General features: G+C 40.3%; 1 protein-coding gene across 1 annotated transcript in view; it reads left to right on the top strand.

Annotated features, from left to right (window-relative positions):
* Positions 1–4,109: 4,109 nt before the first annotated feature.
* Positions 4,110–16,276, top strand: part of agmo (alkylglycerol monooxygenase) — a 38,242-nt gene continuing 26,075 nt past the window's right edge. Inside the window, exons 1-3 of the mRNA XM_063878683.1 lie at positions 4,110–4,534; positions 7,580–7,710; positions 8,514–8,665. Of these exons, the coding sequence (XP_063734753.1) occupies positions 4,415–4,534; positions 7,580–7,710; positions 8,514–8,665 (403 nt within the window). The 5' untranslated portion in view covers positions 4,110–4,414. The remainder of the gene's footprint in view (positions 4,535–7,579; positions 7,711–8,513; positions 8,666–16,276) is intronic.

Below are 16,276 nucleotides of genomic sequence, written 5' to 3'. Positions count from 1 at the left end.
ATAATCAAAATTCTGCATGACAAGATATAGCGAGGTACTATAACGCCTGTCCCTATAGCTAAGAATATATGCCAAATCTGATCTCCATAATATTCAATGGCATTATAATGTTTCTCCTAAAAGTAAATTCATATTTAACAAGATACATGGTGCAACATTGAACTATATTTCCATGTAAATAAACTAAATTCTTACTTCATTCTCCTGGATTACTAAACATGTGGTCAATGGTAACGAGTGCTAATTGAAATAAGTCAACCATGACTTTCGGTTCCCCCTTAGTACTTGAACAACAGTCTCCTCTTTGAATAGAAACTATCTTTATGTGACTTATAATGCAAACGAATAAGTATTATGGGTCAGTAATCTTTGGCCTCAATCTGGTTGCCATCATAAATCTACATGAGACACTTGTTCAAACGTCTGACCTGCCATACCTCTAAAGTTTTCTTTGAACCTGCCCTCACCATATCGTCATTGCCTCAGCTAAGGCTAATATAGATGAGCTTAATGGGCAGTTTCACCTGAATCCTATGACCTACTTTATGTCACAGTTTATATAGACATGAACTATCAGTATTCCAGGTTTTTCTATTTTTTTCTTTTACTACTTCACTACATTTATCTTAAAGCTGGAGGCAATGCCAAAATCTGGTAACTAACAATGTTTTCTCAACTTTACAGACCTTTTGAAAAACAGCCTTGTTTCAGATCAATAACATGACCTTTATTTATTACCTTCCTTCTTTACCTTATCTGACAAACCTTGAAACTAAAGATAGGCCTATACAATTATAGGCCATGTTCTCTGGGGAGATTTCAAATTTACATGTCCGTATTTCTGTCAGACACACATTAAAAGATGCGTTCAACATTTTGGTTTGCTTATTTGCTTTCTGGTGGAGAGTTTTAATGAAGAGTGATACCAATCTCACTTTCTATCAACATTGAATATTAAATAAGAAGCTATTCGGTGAGCATTTCGTTGGCACAGCTAACTTGGTTCTGTCAAATGCTAACACAATTATTGAAACTTAATTTCTGTGCTGAGAGGCTTTGGAATCTTAATGTTAAGACTATCTTTGTTTGAGGACCAAGAGTTGGTCTTAAATAGACCAAGAAACTTCTCTGTAAAGTATAACTATATTTATTAACATAACGGCACAGTAAGTCCGCAAGGAAAACACAGCTGTGGTCCTCCCCCACGCCATTGATCCACAGTCCACGTTGAAGCAGACAGCTGTCTACCAGCAGCGTGGAGGAAAGGCCTCGATCTTCTGTTTACCTCACGCGTTTCTACTCTCTGGTACTTCCGGTCTCGTCTCCTCTCATTGGTAGGCGGCGGGGGCCGGATCCTGTTGGCCCCTTGTCATCATATGGGCATATCCCCATCTCTTCTATTGGCTGAGGTTGACGGAGGCTGGTCCAGGGCACATTCTGGACCTGTTATGATGTCACCGTCGCCATCTGTTGGCGTAGTCATGACCAGGGACTTGCACAGGTACGGGCTAATGCAGCCCGGGCAATGGCCCGTTTGCCCTTTTTAGCTGACCTGCCCTTCTGGAGAGAGCGAGAGTTTTTTATTTTTTCTGTTGAGGCCGAATCAACATGATAAGCCCACAATTAGTATTGTAGGTCTGGCTGCGGGAACACACCTTGTCACCGTTGTCGTCTGCCCCCAGTCACGTGATAGTGTTTACAATCTGACAGCTGAGAGTAAAGGAAAGCCCTGAGTCCGGCCTCATACCACTAGGGTGATCATACCAAATGCCTGCCTATAGCTTTGCTGGCCAATCCCCGGGTCATTCTGTCCCCGGAAATGTCCCCGTTTTAAAATATGCTTTAAAAACACATAGCAAGGTGAAATAAAATGATAACAACGTTGATGTTTCAATGGCGTGGTGCTTGTTCGCAGCAATACAATTATTGTAGCCGTAGCGTTAGCATATAGCGTTAGTAGCTTTCTTTTACTACTTCTTTTACTTCTTATATGTAATTGCCCGCGAAATTCTGAATGACTAACTCGTGAACTAATTCCACACAGTATGACCACAAACGTGTTTTAAACCAGGTAAGTTTTTATTATTTATGTTCTATATCGCTAAGTATGTGATTACACAATTTACGTGTTATAATATGTATTACCTCTAGTGTCGGATTTTGGAAAATTGATTTTGAGTTTTCTCATGGCAGTTAGAGTATATAGGGGACAAACCAGGGGATGAATATAATGATAATAATAAGAATAATGCGTATTGAACTGGTTTCATTAATTAGTGAGTTTATTTAAAGAAATTAGTTAGAAGCCCTATTTAATCAGTATGTCTGCTTAGCAGTTACAATGGTCAACATACATTAAAACAGAATTGTCCCCATTTTTTAACTAACTAGGCTAACCCCAAGCCTCCAGTTCAGAACACATTTGAGAGCTTGGTGATCAAGTAAAATACTACTAATAGCTGTAGTATAATATGGATAAGATGCCAGATAACTGGTTCACAAATACTTTACAACAGGCTGTAAATATTCTATACAAGTAGGCAACATATTTATTATCATATGAATGACTATATATAACCTTCTCCAGTTCCTGGGACTCACAACAATCCCTGAGTGAGGCCACAATCCATTAAAATGCATTGCACTAGTGTTCAGTTATTGTAGTATGTTTTTATAGCATTAAAGAATGAAGTGTGCATATGTTACTTAATTCTGATTCTAATAACTCTGTTTAAAAATAAGAATATATATGTAAAATGTTTCTTTTGGAGACAGCTTCATCTTTGAACTCCTTTATAATGTGAAAAGGACAACAGTAATAATGCTTTCATTATTTGAGCACTTACAACAATGCCTTTTAAAGTGCTCTAAAACATTATCTTAATTTTGGGGATGCCCTTTTTTGACGCTTCCCCTTATGATATTCTAATACAATTCTTCTGAGGTTTATTGGTTATTAAACAGGTAATATTGCAGCATCCATGAGTGAGAGTTTTTCATTGCCAACATATACGCTGTATCTGCTGTGCATATGACAAATAAAACCTTGAAACCTTGAAACCTTGAAACCAGAGTTAGAGGCTGTGTGTTTAGTATTTAACTCCAGGCTAGGGTGGCCAGACGTCCGGCTTTAGGCCGGACAGTCCGGTGCAGCATCAAGCCGGACGCGTATTTGCCGTATTTGTCCTCCTTCTCAAGCCGGACGTCTGGCCACCCTACTCCAGGCGTCATTCTCCCTCCACTCGTTTATAGGATACACTAGCTACATGCTAACTGAGGCTAAAAACAATAACATCCGGTACGACAGGAAATGAAAGTCCAGTCCGCAGGGAAACAGTGAATTATGTAATTTAATGTTCCGTTTCAATATAATGATTATTTTTATGGGAAACAGTGTGTATTCATACAATAATAATCAAATCAGTTAATTAAGTTAATACAACATCCACGTTTTTTTGGTGTTAAAATGTGCAAGAAACAAGGCCAGGTGGAACTTCCCATAACAAAGTAATACAGCCCTAGTAGGCTACTTTATACTTATGCTAAGACCGTCTTACATGTTAATAGTTTAGGAACAAAACAAAAGTGAAACTGTGTGACCTTAGTAACGCATTACTCTAATTTGCGTCTCGGGGAGTGACGTCTATGCGACAATTAAGTCACGTTTTCAGCATGAGGACAACTCACGTGTAATATCACGCAGCGACACAAACGTAAACAACAATGGAGGGAGGAGAGAGATGCGCGTTTTTAGCTGGAAATACAGTCACTATTTTGAGTTTGTGTCAGCTAAAGATGACAATATTAAGGTTCGTTGTACAATCTGTGCTGGCACAAAGTGCTATCTAGCTTCAAAAACACTACGTCAAATTTGATTTGGGTGTTGTCGGCAGCTGCTGAATGTAATTAATAAATTAACCTGTAATCTAACTTAGTTACTTTTAAAATCAAGTAATCAGTAAAGTAACTAAGTTACTTTTTAAAGGAGTAATCAGTAATCAGATTACTTTTTCACTGTGGCAACACTGGTGACCATAAATAGTTTCAACAACTGGCTGCCAAGGAGAGTCTACAATTTGTAAGACATACTCAGCGGTAACTCTCGCGAGATAGTCGCGATACGGAGTGAGATACCCAGAAGTGCAGCCTGACCAAAGATAACCTTACTTGCCAAACGAAGCAGGATTTACAGCTGAATAAATACAGTAACTGTATTCTGCAGCTTTAACTGTCACGGACTCTTCCTGTCTGTGAGAAGTTTGTTGCTGCACTCTCCATTGCGCAACTGACCTAGTTAACTTGGAAAAGGGGAAAACAAGGCTGTAAAACGGCGAATACTCAGAGAAAGTAGATCGCTCAAAACCTGCGCAGGTAACAGAGCTCACCTCAGCGGTGAGCGCGGTGCTGTTTGCCAATGGCTGGAGCTGTGAAGCCCGACTCGGTGTCCATGGGGGCCCGTGCAATGTTTTTCATGATAACACCGAATGAATCATCTTTTCAGAAAGTGGAGGATGTGCCTCAGTATGTACAACAGGTGGGTATAACGTTCATCAATATGTGATGATTTGTTGTTGTGTAAAATAGTTCACCCTTCTTTCTGTTAGACACCTCAGATGACCTTTTGCCTACTGTCATTTAGAGGTGGAAGAAGCTATTTAACTCTTATAGTAAAAGTAGGAAAAACGCATAAGGTGAACACAAGTGCTGCAATTAAAAGTATATTTAAAAAGTAAGTTGATCAAATAGAGAGCTGAAGAGCTTCACGATTAATACAACTTAGAAGACTTCTTCCTTTTGTAGCCTATACCGCAAATGACAAAGTAACATATTTAACACATTTTTCAAATACTTTTCAGCATATCTAACATTAATCATTAGTTGAAAACAAATCTGATCATTAATGGGGGGACAACTATTGTTAGTTGCAACGTTAGTATTTGAAGAAACTCTCTAATGATACAGACTTTTCTGAAATCTTTTTTTCCCCCCCTCAAAATAGTTAATTAACTGGAAGAGAACTGATCCATTAATTGAAAGCTTTAAATAACTTGTCTGTTTACATTCTTCTCTACAGGCAAAGAAAGTATACATTTTTATCCCTTTCCCAAACTACAAAGATGTTTTTTTGGGCGCAAGATTAACAACAAAGAATATACGTTTTACATTATTCAGCAATATTCAAGCTTTATTCGTCTTGTTGATATTAGGCCTTTTTTAAAAAAGAGACCTTAGAACAAATCTCTCACATCTTACACACGGACACACTAATTATAACAATCACAACTGCATAGTATCTGAAACCAGTATTCCTAAATTCAGAATAATATGACAAACAAGTCAGACATCGGATAGACACCAAAAAGCAACTAGATAATTTCCCACGTCTACTAAATGCACAATTTAAAAAAGTTTGGGGATTCTTCTGCTTCTCTGCCCATTTACAGTGTCTCAGTTTCCATTTATTGTGGCAGATGTGTGGTGCAGGTTTAACAGCACATGTTTGTTATGAAGTTTTTACGAGGCCCATCAGGGGAGGAGAACAATTACCCTCACAGCAGGATCCTTATAACCCACTACCAAGCGTGATTAAACAAATTTGCTATTGCTGCAGGGCTTGACGGTGATAAAAGTTTGCATGGGTGTGTGTGACTCAGCACTGTTTACAGTTTGTCGTTAATTATTCTGTTCTTTCAAGAGGGGACATTAATTAGAAAAACAAAACACAATCTTCCAATGTTGTTTGGAATCAGGGCTGAGTGGGTCATTGCAATGCCTCTTCGCTCTTTAGTGACCTAAATGCAAACACAATATTTTTGTCAGACAGCAGAGATAAAAGTATATTCTCAGCCTGAATGTCGTCAACTAACATCAGTCACCCGTGACATTATTAAAGAGGCTGTTTGGGGGAAAATGCAGACATCTGGTCCACAAATGTTATGTTCCAAGGCCCAAATTCAGAATAAAATAAAACAACTATGCCACAACAAACGGTTCACAGAGGATGTACATATGTTGCACTATTCAATAGTCTTAGCCTAGTGTGAATTTTAGTTATTGCAAAAAGATAAAAAACAAAGGAAAGACAGTTTCTGATATTCCAAGTCCATAAAATAAGTATTCAGAGGAAAATATCTCCCGGAAAATATGGAAAAATAAAAATGGAGGACAATTACATCATAAAAAAGAAAGAGAAATGAGCAAAGGAATGAGAAAGTTATGAAAACAAAGACACGTATTTCTTGCCCTTGCTTTTTTAAGAATCAACTTGCCCTGCAGAACAATTTTGTCCCAAGCTGTCAAGAACGTGGTGCTGCAGAGGTAAAACTATCTGCTAAAAGGAGAGAAAAAAAGGGAAGGGAAGGTTTTAGACTGGCGTCCAGAATGATAATCTCTCTCTCAGCGGGTCTGGAGGAGGTCTGCCTCGCTGTGAGCCCATTTGTTGGCTTCAGCTCTGCAGTCTGCTGCCAGATGTTGGGAGCGTTGCGTGTGATTGCAGGTCCCTGGTGGTGCTCTCGCCTCTGCTTGTGCACACACACACACTCACATCACACACCTGCATGTTAAAGTGGAAGCATTCACATGTGGATATGCACACACATGCATGCACTCTCACTCTCACTTCCATCAAACACACACACACACACACACACACACACACACACACACACACACACACTTCCTCCCTTCCCACCTGCAGATGTGCTCCTCTGCGGTCTCGTCACGCCCTTCATTCCTGGCTCTCGGCTGGACATGTGTCCCGGTTACGACTGCAGTCACTTGTTCAATGTGTGCCTTCCAGCTAGAGCTTACCAGCAGGTCTGACACGCCGCTGAAGTCGCAGTCCTGACCTGTTTGTTAACCCCGTCCCTCACTAATTTGTTCCATGTTTGACAGACCCATTACGGGGTTATTACATGTTTCTAGCACAGTTAGAAAAAGAGGTCTGTCAGTGACTGTTTGCTTGGTGCTTACCATTTGTTTTGTCATAAGTAGTTACTTGAGCTGATGCATTCATTTGCACTTTGGCTAAGAATAATTTTGTATTTTCTTTTACATCAAAAATGAAAGAAAACCATGTGGCATCATCTGCAAAAATAGCTGCTAAAGAAAATAAAATGTACAATGGGGAAGAATACTTGAAACATTTTAAAAGTTGCGTGCCAAGCCAAAGGGCCCAGCCTTAAACTAACATGATAACTATTTTACCACTATCTGGATGACTTTGTTATGCTGTATTTTGTCAGTGAAGATAATTGAGTATCATGGTGTGTTTTTATAGCCCTGATCTTTAAAGCAAACAATGAGATCCTTTTTTCCACCAGTGAAGCCTTGCTCAGGCAAATGTTTGTGATCTTCCATCTGCCAATACATTGTGGCTTTAGACCATTTTCTCCAGACTGGTACAGGGAAATAAACATGGATCATAAGACATGAAAGTCCTGCAAGATTTTAGCTCTTCTTCCAAGACAAATATTCATGCTGAAACACAGCTTGAAACTGTCTTGTTTTCACAGTTTGTAACAGTGCTGAATCTTGATTCTCTGTGTTTGTGTGTCTGTGTGTGTGCGTGTGCATGCAGGCTACTCCTTTCTTTATAGGGCTGATGGTGCTGGAGCTGGTGGTGGGTTTTCTGAAGACAGGAGCCCCAGTGGTCACCCTCAGTGATGGACTCACCTCTGTATCTGCTGGAATGATCTCCAGACTCCCACTGTGAGTGTTTGAGCTGCTCATAATCAGGCCGTACTGTACAATATAATCAGATAGTGGAGCCTCATGTCATACCAGAAAAAATAAACGCATTTGTATCATTATCGTAGCTGCCTTCCTGTTTGTGAATTTCAAATGTGATTCAAGTAGCTGGTAAAAGGTTTTTATTTTCTGATAATTCAAATGTTGTCGGACCACCATTCATCCAATGCGAGGTGATGTGAAGTCGGAAATTCCAAGTAGGTTCATCAGGTGTTACCAATTGGCTAGTGCCTTCATCCTGCATGATTTTTAATGACCTACAGGGGGCGACACCCCGAGTTCCAATAGTTCCAAAATTAACTTTTTCATAACAAATGTAGAATCTCATTTGCTAGTTTTCTTCAATACAGCATGGACGAAACGTTATCATTTTTGGTCCCATTACAAGTGAAATGTAACAGCCACATTTGTACTCAAACACACTCGAGATTTTTTCTATATCTTAAATGAGCATCCCAATAATATCACAGTAAATGTTAATTAAGGATGATCCTTGCTAACCAAGCTTGCAATCTATCTGTCTTGTTATTCACTTACAGTATAGTAACATTTTCGTGAAAATAATAATTTCCTCATAATTTGCTTTTTGTTAGATTGATGAGATGTATTTGTATGCAGGAAATAGCGTGCTTACTGTGTGCCCCCCTGACATCAAACTGACATCAGCTCATTCTCAAATAGACACAACACTCACTAGGACAGTGTGTCAAGATGCACAAATGAACTGAACAGAACATGTGCTCACTGCGTACTGACTCCCTCAGGTTGTTCATGAGAGGCTGTGAGCTGACTGCTTACATGTTCGTGTGGGACCGGTACCGCCTGCTGGAGCTGCCCTGGGACTCTGCCTGGACCTGGTGGATCGCCTTTCTGGGCGTGGACTTCTGCTACTACTGGGTGCACCGTCTCGCTCACGGTACCAGCACCAACACTCACACTGATGTTCAAAGCTCACAACAAAGGCTTTAGTTAAACACGGCTTGATAGTGTAGTTTATTAAAATGTTGAATGGGTATTATACAGAAACGATGAGTTCTGTTGGCTTAAAACGGAAGATGTGACATCTTGAAGTTTTGCTTCATCGTGGAGCACGGCATCTGTGGTCAGCTTGGATTCATGGTGTTCACTATGGATTTAAATAGTGACCACATTTCCTGTTAGAAACGCATTAAAATGTCAGTAAAAAAAATGACAAACCATCCCTGCAGAGTAATCCTCCTCTCCACTGATAATACAAATCCTTAGTTTGTTTCAAACTTATATATATTTTAAAATTTGGCTAAATACAGTCTCATACATGATATGAAGATGCATAATCTAAATTCTAAAAATAAAGGTGTTTTCAATAATAATCATATTGAATTTTACATTTTGTTTAGGAGTACAACTCCACTACCTACCAGAACCATACCAACAGACTCTCACCTTCATCTATCACCAGTGCCTCAGATAATACCAACAAAAAACTACAAAGCCAGCTGATGATAAATGGTTGTAATATGTTGATTAGTTGCCATCCCTGTAGGGAGGAGCACACACATCATGCTGTCCTGGACATTGTGGAGGAAGCAATTATTTTTGAGTTACATGCAGCTGTGCAGATGTGAGAGGCTGTGGCCTCCAGAGAGCTGTCTTAACCCGGAGCTCTCCAAACAACAAGCTGCATAAAGTCACAGCTCTAAAGAAGCAGCATCACTGTAACACCAGTTATAAAATAAATATAGAGCAGATACATTACTTCTACAGTAGTGGCTCAACATGTTTTTAAAAATGACTCTTCCTGTGTGTGTTGGATCAACTGATGCACGTGCCAGATGCTCAGCTGCCACAAAGCACACCGGAAGAGAGTTATTTATCTGTGGCCTGCACTAGATGTATATTTGTGTCTGTGGCACATCAAGCTGCCCACCGTCCAGTCCACATATTTTTGACTAAATGTCGAAAATTCTGGCAAACATAAGCTGTGTTTTTTAACCGACACAAGAACTGACCGACATGATTTTGAGGTGACTGCAAACATTGTCCTTGGATTTAAGAGCATTTTGCTGCATCAGATTCATGAAAATGCCCTTGCTTTTGTGAAAAGTAAAGCAATCCAAGTGTATCTGAAATTCTAATGGAACTTTTTAATATTAACTCTTAAAATATTGTGTCATTTGTGTGAAAACCTTTTTTCTGAGACATTTAACAGAAGTTTTTAATGGTGCTATACATATGCACATACAAGATCAAAGACAGTGAAATTATCACTGCGGACTGATGCATTGGCATGAAAAATCAATACTTGTATCTGTTCGCCCCTGAAACCCAAATAATGAAATCCAAAGTCTGCCTGAAACTGAAAGTAATTGATCGATTATTCAACAAAATGTTTAGAGCTCTTTACAAATTGAAAGCAGAGACTGCCTGTCCCGTTATTTTCCCCCCTCTTTATGTTATTTGTGCACATCCATATTTATGTATTCATTTGTATTGTTGTCCTCAAAATAAATGAATCCAACATGCAGGTCACTCCATAAGACTTGACTTGTACACATACACAGTTTTGGGAAAGGATCATTTTGTGTAAAATGTTGTCATGTTGCTGTGGTTGGATCAGTTTTTCTTACTTATCCCTCTGTGTTCGAGCCCTATTCATCATGCATACAACCCATGGTTTAGTGATCTATGAAACCAGGCTGAGCAGCACACATGGATGTTCCATATGTGTAACCTTATGTTCAGAATAACAGCTCTAATGTGTGTCTGAATGAAGTGTGTGTTCCCGCTGTTGCCTTCATTGCCTCACAATTCAGAGGAATGATGCTCACTGTATCACATATCTGCTTGGTTTATTTGGTTAGATTTTTTATGTATTTTTAACTACAGAATCATTTAGACGTCTCAAAAAATGTTCCACTTGCTTTCATTTCCTCCGAAGTGCGGCCGAAGTGCTCACTCAGGATATAAGCTTTTCCCCTTGTTACCAAAGTAAAGCGGTTCTCCCTGACCGCAGCGCAGGCTCCGCACGGTCCCCTCACTCGTCACTCTGGTCAGCCGAGGTCATCTCGGTCAACCTCCGACCTCCATCTTTTCCAAGAACAAGATTCAACCAAAGCCTTTCAGTGTGTGGGATATATGTTTCCTATAATAAAGCACCGAGGAATGAGACAGATGTAGGATGCAGCTACAACGTTTTTTCAGCAGTTTAATGAGTGTCAAACTGTCGTGTAACACTTCTTTAGAAGTCTTATTTTATAGCACTCATATTAATGTTTGCCTCAGGACAGCAAGAACCCTGCATCTCTAATCCTATTCTGTCAGGACATGTGAGCTATACATCTTAATCTTTCACAATAAGACAAAAGAGGGAAATACCACATCCTCTGCTTGGAAGTAAGAGCCCTTATTACCCTCAGAGAAGAATATCATTTTCAGTGTGACCAGTTATATGGCCCTTTTGCTCATATTTTCCCTCTCGTGACTTCAACATGAAAGGGCAGCTCAAAAATAATGAAGTGGAAAGAGCTTTGAAAGGCCATCGGCCTGTGCCGATGCCATCTTTACTAAGGAGACGTTACCGCTTGGTTTCGCTCCTGCCAGACGCTGTGATCTTTGTGATAACTACAGATTTGAAGGAAGTGAGCTGCCCCTGTCTGCAGGCCTACAGGATTCTGCTTTGACAGATGTGTTGTGGCTAGACCATACTTGTGGCCTTTGTTTGGCATTAGATCTGATCTGCGTAGATAAACACCAGTTGTGGTTCAAGAGGTAAATGTGGAAGCTCAAGCATTTGAATGAACTTTGTGCACACACAGACTCAAATGAAGTGCTCGTTTATCTGAACTCTTGATATCAATATTTACTTAAACTGTTATCAGTGGTGCATGTCCAGGAATCGATATACTGCAGCTTTAGTGAGTCATGTTTTAATCTGTTCTTATTGTAATTTCTTTAATTGGTTTCATCTTGTTTTTGAGAAGAGAAGATGTACGTTTTAAGTTTCTGACATATTGCTGGTATATCTCTAACTCCTGAAGTAACATGCTCCTTGCTATATACTTAACCATCTTTTAATAGACATATACGTTTAATAACCTGGTGACCGACAAGAATTTAAAACACTTCCAATTTTGCCCCACATTGTCTGGTGCTTTCCCTGTCAGACAGACTATATATTTAAAACGTTTCTATTCCTGACCGTCCTGAACCAGATGCTTTTGGGTGAGCATAAGGCCGACTGCTCGGATGCGGCCATATTGTTGACAGCACTGTTGATTCTGTTTATTCTAACCTCATATCGCAAGTGCCACTAATAGCAGCTCTGCGTTCAGGCGACATCTATATCCAGGCATGTCAGCTAAGCTGAGGCCATTAATCAACCAGTCAGCTGTCTGTGCTCTTGATTATACGTGAGGTAATGGAGTTACGCGACAGTCGTCTCACCACACTGGCTGCTGCTGCTCTGTAGCCCAGAAACATCAGATAATCACTCAAAACTCCCTGTGAAATGTTATCATTGCTTCCTAATGTAATGGATTTCCTGTTGGGTAGTGAGGGATGGATTTATTTTCAGTGTGAACCATTCAGCTGTTGGTTATGGAGAGAAGGGTGGTTTAAATTGTCAGGAAATCTAGGAAGGTCAATCATTTGTGTTTTTTGGTTGAATTTCTTTTGTAATACCAATCAATGTAGTCCCAGATGAGGGTTGACAGTCCTGAGAGAAACCTGGAGAAATCTTCGGTTGTCAATCTAAACAGTGATACGTATATTATTTAAGAGAAAGATGCATGGTGCCAGCACACGGGAGCAGTGCTGATGGATGATGACATGTCTCTGTTTAAATCTGTTTCTTTCTCTTGAATCGTTGTGCTGCGACTGATTAATGGCACCATTTGACAGATTGAAAAAGATTGTGTGACATGCAATCAACTTGTATGATTGTTGTTATTGCACTGACTTATTTTCGGAAAGGGCCTTTTCAAAGCAAATTGTTTGCATTTTTCAGGTGATGTGAGCAAACTGCCTTAAGCAACAAAGCGGGTTTCTTCAGCCTGTCTCTGCTGAACATTATTTCCTGTGTCTTTTGTCTGGCTGAATCTGGACATTACTCTCCTGCCTTTCAGTTAATTTCCTCTTAAAGTTGTATCCTGTTTGGTCTGAAAGGTTTAATGTGAATCTAATATATCCAGGCTTATATACAATTAAAAGAAATGGAAATGCAGAAGATTGCAGCCATAAATCTATTACATTTAAAGGTACTAGTTTGGCACTTACGTATGTCATAGGGAAATGAGCAACACATCCTCATCTCTTCTTCCCTTCTCTCAGTAGTAGCTCTTTATAGGATACAGTGGGGCAAAAAAGTACTTAGTCAGCCACCAATTGTGCAAGTTCTCCCATTTAAAAAGATGAGAGAGGCCTGTAATTTTTATCATAGGTATACCTCAACTATGAGAGACAGAATGAGAAAAAAAATCCAGGAAATCACATTGTAGGATTTTTAAAGAATTTATTTTCAAATGATTGTGGAAAATAAGTATTTGGTCAATAACAAAAGTTCATCTCAATACTTTGTTATATACCCTTTGTTGGCAATGACAGAGGTCAAACGTTTTCTGTAAGTCTTCACAAGGTTTCCACACACTGTTGCTGGTATTTTGGCCCATTCCTCCATGCAGATCCCCCCTAAAGCAGTGATGTCTTCAGTGCCCTTGCTGATGGAAGGAGGTTTTCACTCAAAATCTCACGATACATGGCCCCATTCATTCTTTCCTTTACACGGATCAGTCGTCCTGGTCCCTTTGCAGAAAAACAGCCCCAAAGCACGATGTTTCCACCCCCATGCTTCACAGTAGGTATGGTGTTCTTTGGATGCAACTCTGCATTCTTTCTCCTCCAAACACGACGAGTTGAGTTTTTACCAAAAAGTTCTATTTTGGTTTCATCTGACCATATGACATTCTCCCAATCCTCTTCTGGATCATCCAAATGCCCTCTAGCAAACTTCAGACGGGCCTGGACATGTACTGGCTTAAGCAGGGGGACACGTCTGGAACTGCAGGATTTAAGTCCCTGGCGGCGTAGTGTGTTACTGATGGTAGCCTCTGTTACTTTGGTCCCAGCTCTCTGCAGGTCATTCACTAGGTCCCCCCGTGTGGTTCTGGGATTTTTGCTCACCGTTCTTGTGATCATTTTGACCCCACGGGGTGAGATCTTGCGTGGAGCCCCAGATCGAGGGAGATTAGCAGTGGTCTTGTATGTCTTCCGTTTTCTAATAATTGCTCCCACAGTTGATTTCTTCACACCAAGCTGCTTACCTATTGCAGATTCAGTTTTCCCAGCCTGGTGAAGGTCTACAATTTTGTCTCTGGTCTCCTTTGACAGCTCTTTGGTCTTGGCCATAGTGGAGTTTGGAGTATGACTGTTTGAGGTTGTGGACAGGTGTCTTTTATACTGATAACGAGTTCAAAAAGGTGCCATTAATACAGGTAACGAGTGGAGGACAGAGGAGCCTCTTAAAGAAGAAGTTACAGGTCTGTGAGAGCCAGAAATCTTGCTTGTTTGTAGGTGACCAAATACTTTTTTTTACCGAGGAATTTACCAATTCATTCATTAAAAATCCTACAATGTGATTTCCTGGATTTTTCAATTTTATTCACTATTATATCACAGAAAAAAGTTAGATAATGTTTCTTTTTTTTGTAAAACATATCACTTCAAAAATGTAATCACAGGATATGTATTGAACAGTTTCTACCTTCAGGCCCCTGTTGAGCAGCCCTTATCAACATTTCTTCTCCTAACACCTCACTACATCCTGTTCTATCTGTCTGCTGGTGTGTCCACACCCCTAACATTCCCTCTGCCTTGCACACAGCAGCAGTTGTCAAGACAAACAGATGTGCTCAGCATATCTCCTCTGTTCCTCTGTCCCAGAGGGGACGCAAACGATGTGGATGCTATTGTTTAAAGAGGAGCTCCTCTGGGCTGTGTGGCAGGGCGGAGGTGGTGGGTTAACCTGCGCCCTCCTCCAGGTCTCCATAAATCTTCACCATGACAGCGAGTTCCTGGCCCGATGCAGGTTGCAGGGCCTACAAAAGAATATGGGCCCCCACTTGCTTTGCTAGTTCTGTCTGTATAGTGTGGTCAGGATGTGGGGATCTCACTCACGGCAGCAGTAGAGACCAAGTGAAAGGTCTCATGGGAGGCAGAGATAACATCAACAGTGATCTAGAGGTCACTGCGCTCACACTCTCTGTCTGCTGTGTGTGCGATGATTGAGAGAGAACATCTACTGAAAGGGAGAGAGAGAAATGCTCTGATTGAACCTAGACATCACAAAGAGATCATGTCCACAGGGCTTGTATGTGCAGCAATTTAACAAAGTGTAGAAAAGAAGAGTGTGTTATGATCGTTGAGAGGGTCGCTGAGCTCAGCAGAGGCCATCATTAGGATGTCTGCTGCCCTTGTGTGCTTCCCTTCCTACAGACTTCCCTCTGTCAACAGGTGACAAACAATAAGTGCTGAGGACAAACCTGCACTGATAGAAGTGTGAATGTGAAACATGAAGATGAGTGGTAATGGCTCACATGTGGATTACTTTTAGATTCAGTCTACAGTCACAACCTAGGTTCTCATCATTCATCATTTAGCTAACTCTGCCATGTCTCATATTGTCACCCCAAAGAAAGATAGACATGAAACTTACAACCTGCACTGTTTTGGAATTTTGATCTCCTTTATGCTGCTCTCGACTTAAAAACAGTAAAATGCAGAACTCTCCTTCACTTTGTTTGCTTTATTTGAATTTAATTTGGAAGGGAAATTCTTATCAAAAAGGAAAAGGTATTATCAGACAGCTTTTAATAACAGAAAGGATTGCCCTTTTTTATATTGTATGTCAAAATATTCATTCAACAATTAATTGACACACACACACATATATGGGTTTGATTTATTTTTATCTAGGTATTATACATCTCACATCTCACAAATCTATTATACTCCTTTATGTTAAAAACAAAAAGCAGCAGCAAATAATAAAACAGCCTTATATCTTCGGGATTTCAGTAAGTGAGAATGAATTGTAAGTGCTACAGTGTTGATTATATTAAATATAACAGAAAAGCTACTTTACGTCACCCTTCACTTTCTATACGTTTTTTAAAGCCTGTTTGTGAGAGCAGTAAGTGGGCCTGACCAGGGTTAGTGTGTTTAGTTTAGTGTGTGTGACTGAGCTGTGTGGACAGCATGAAGTATGGCAGCAGCGGAGGGGGAGTTGGCTGACTGTCCCACCGAGTCCAGAACTCGCTGTTTGGGTTGGCACCCCATCCAAGAGCCCGCCAATCCAAACACTGGAGGGCTGTTCACAGGCCATTACCCGTGTGATTGACATGGCGGCCCACCACTCAGAGGTCTGCACATGAAGGACACTGTGTGTTAGTGCCAGGAGTTTGTCGCTCAGGGTGATGATATGGCATCTGATTGATTGAGCTGTTAAAGCATTTCACATCATTTTGTTAAATAGTAATATTTCTCTGATGAT

This window comes from Eleginops maclovinus, chromosome 3 (assembly GCF_036324505.1).
Source record: "Eleginops maclovinus isolate JMC-PN-2008 ecotype Puerto Natales chromosome 3, JC_Emac_rtc_rv5, whole genome shotgun sequence".
NCBI lineage: Eukaryota > Metazoa > Chordata > Actinopteri > Perciformes > Eleginopidae > Eleginops > Eleginops maclovinus.
The sequence above is the reverse complement of the archived record's forward strand: the minus strand, read 5'-3'. Positions and strand labels throughout refer to the sequence as shown.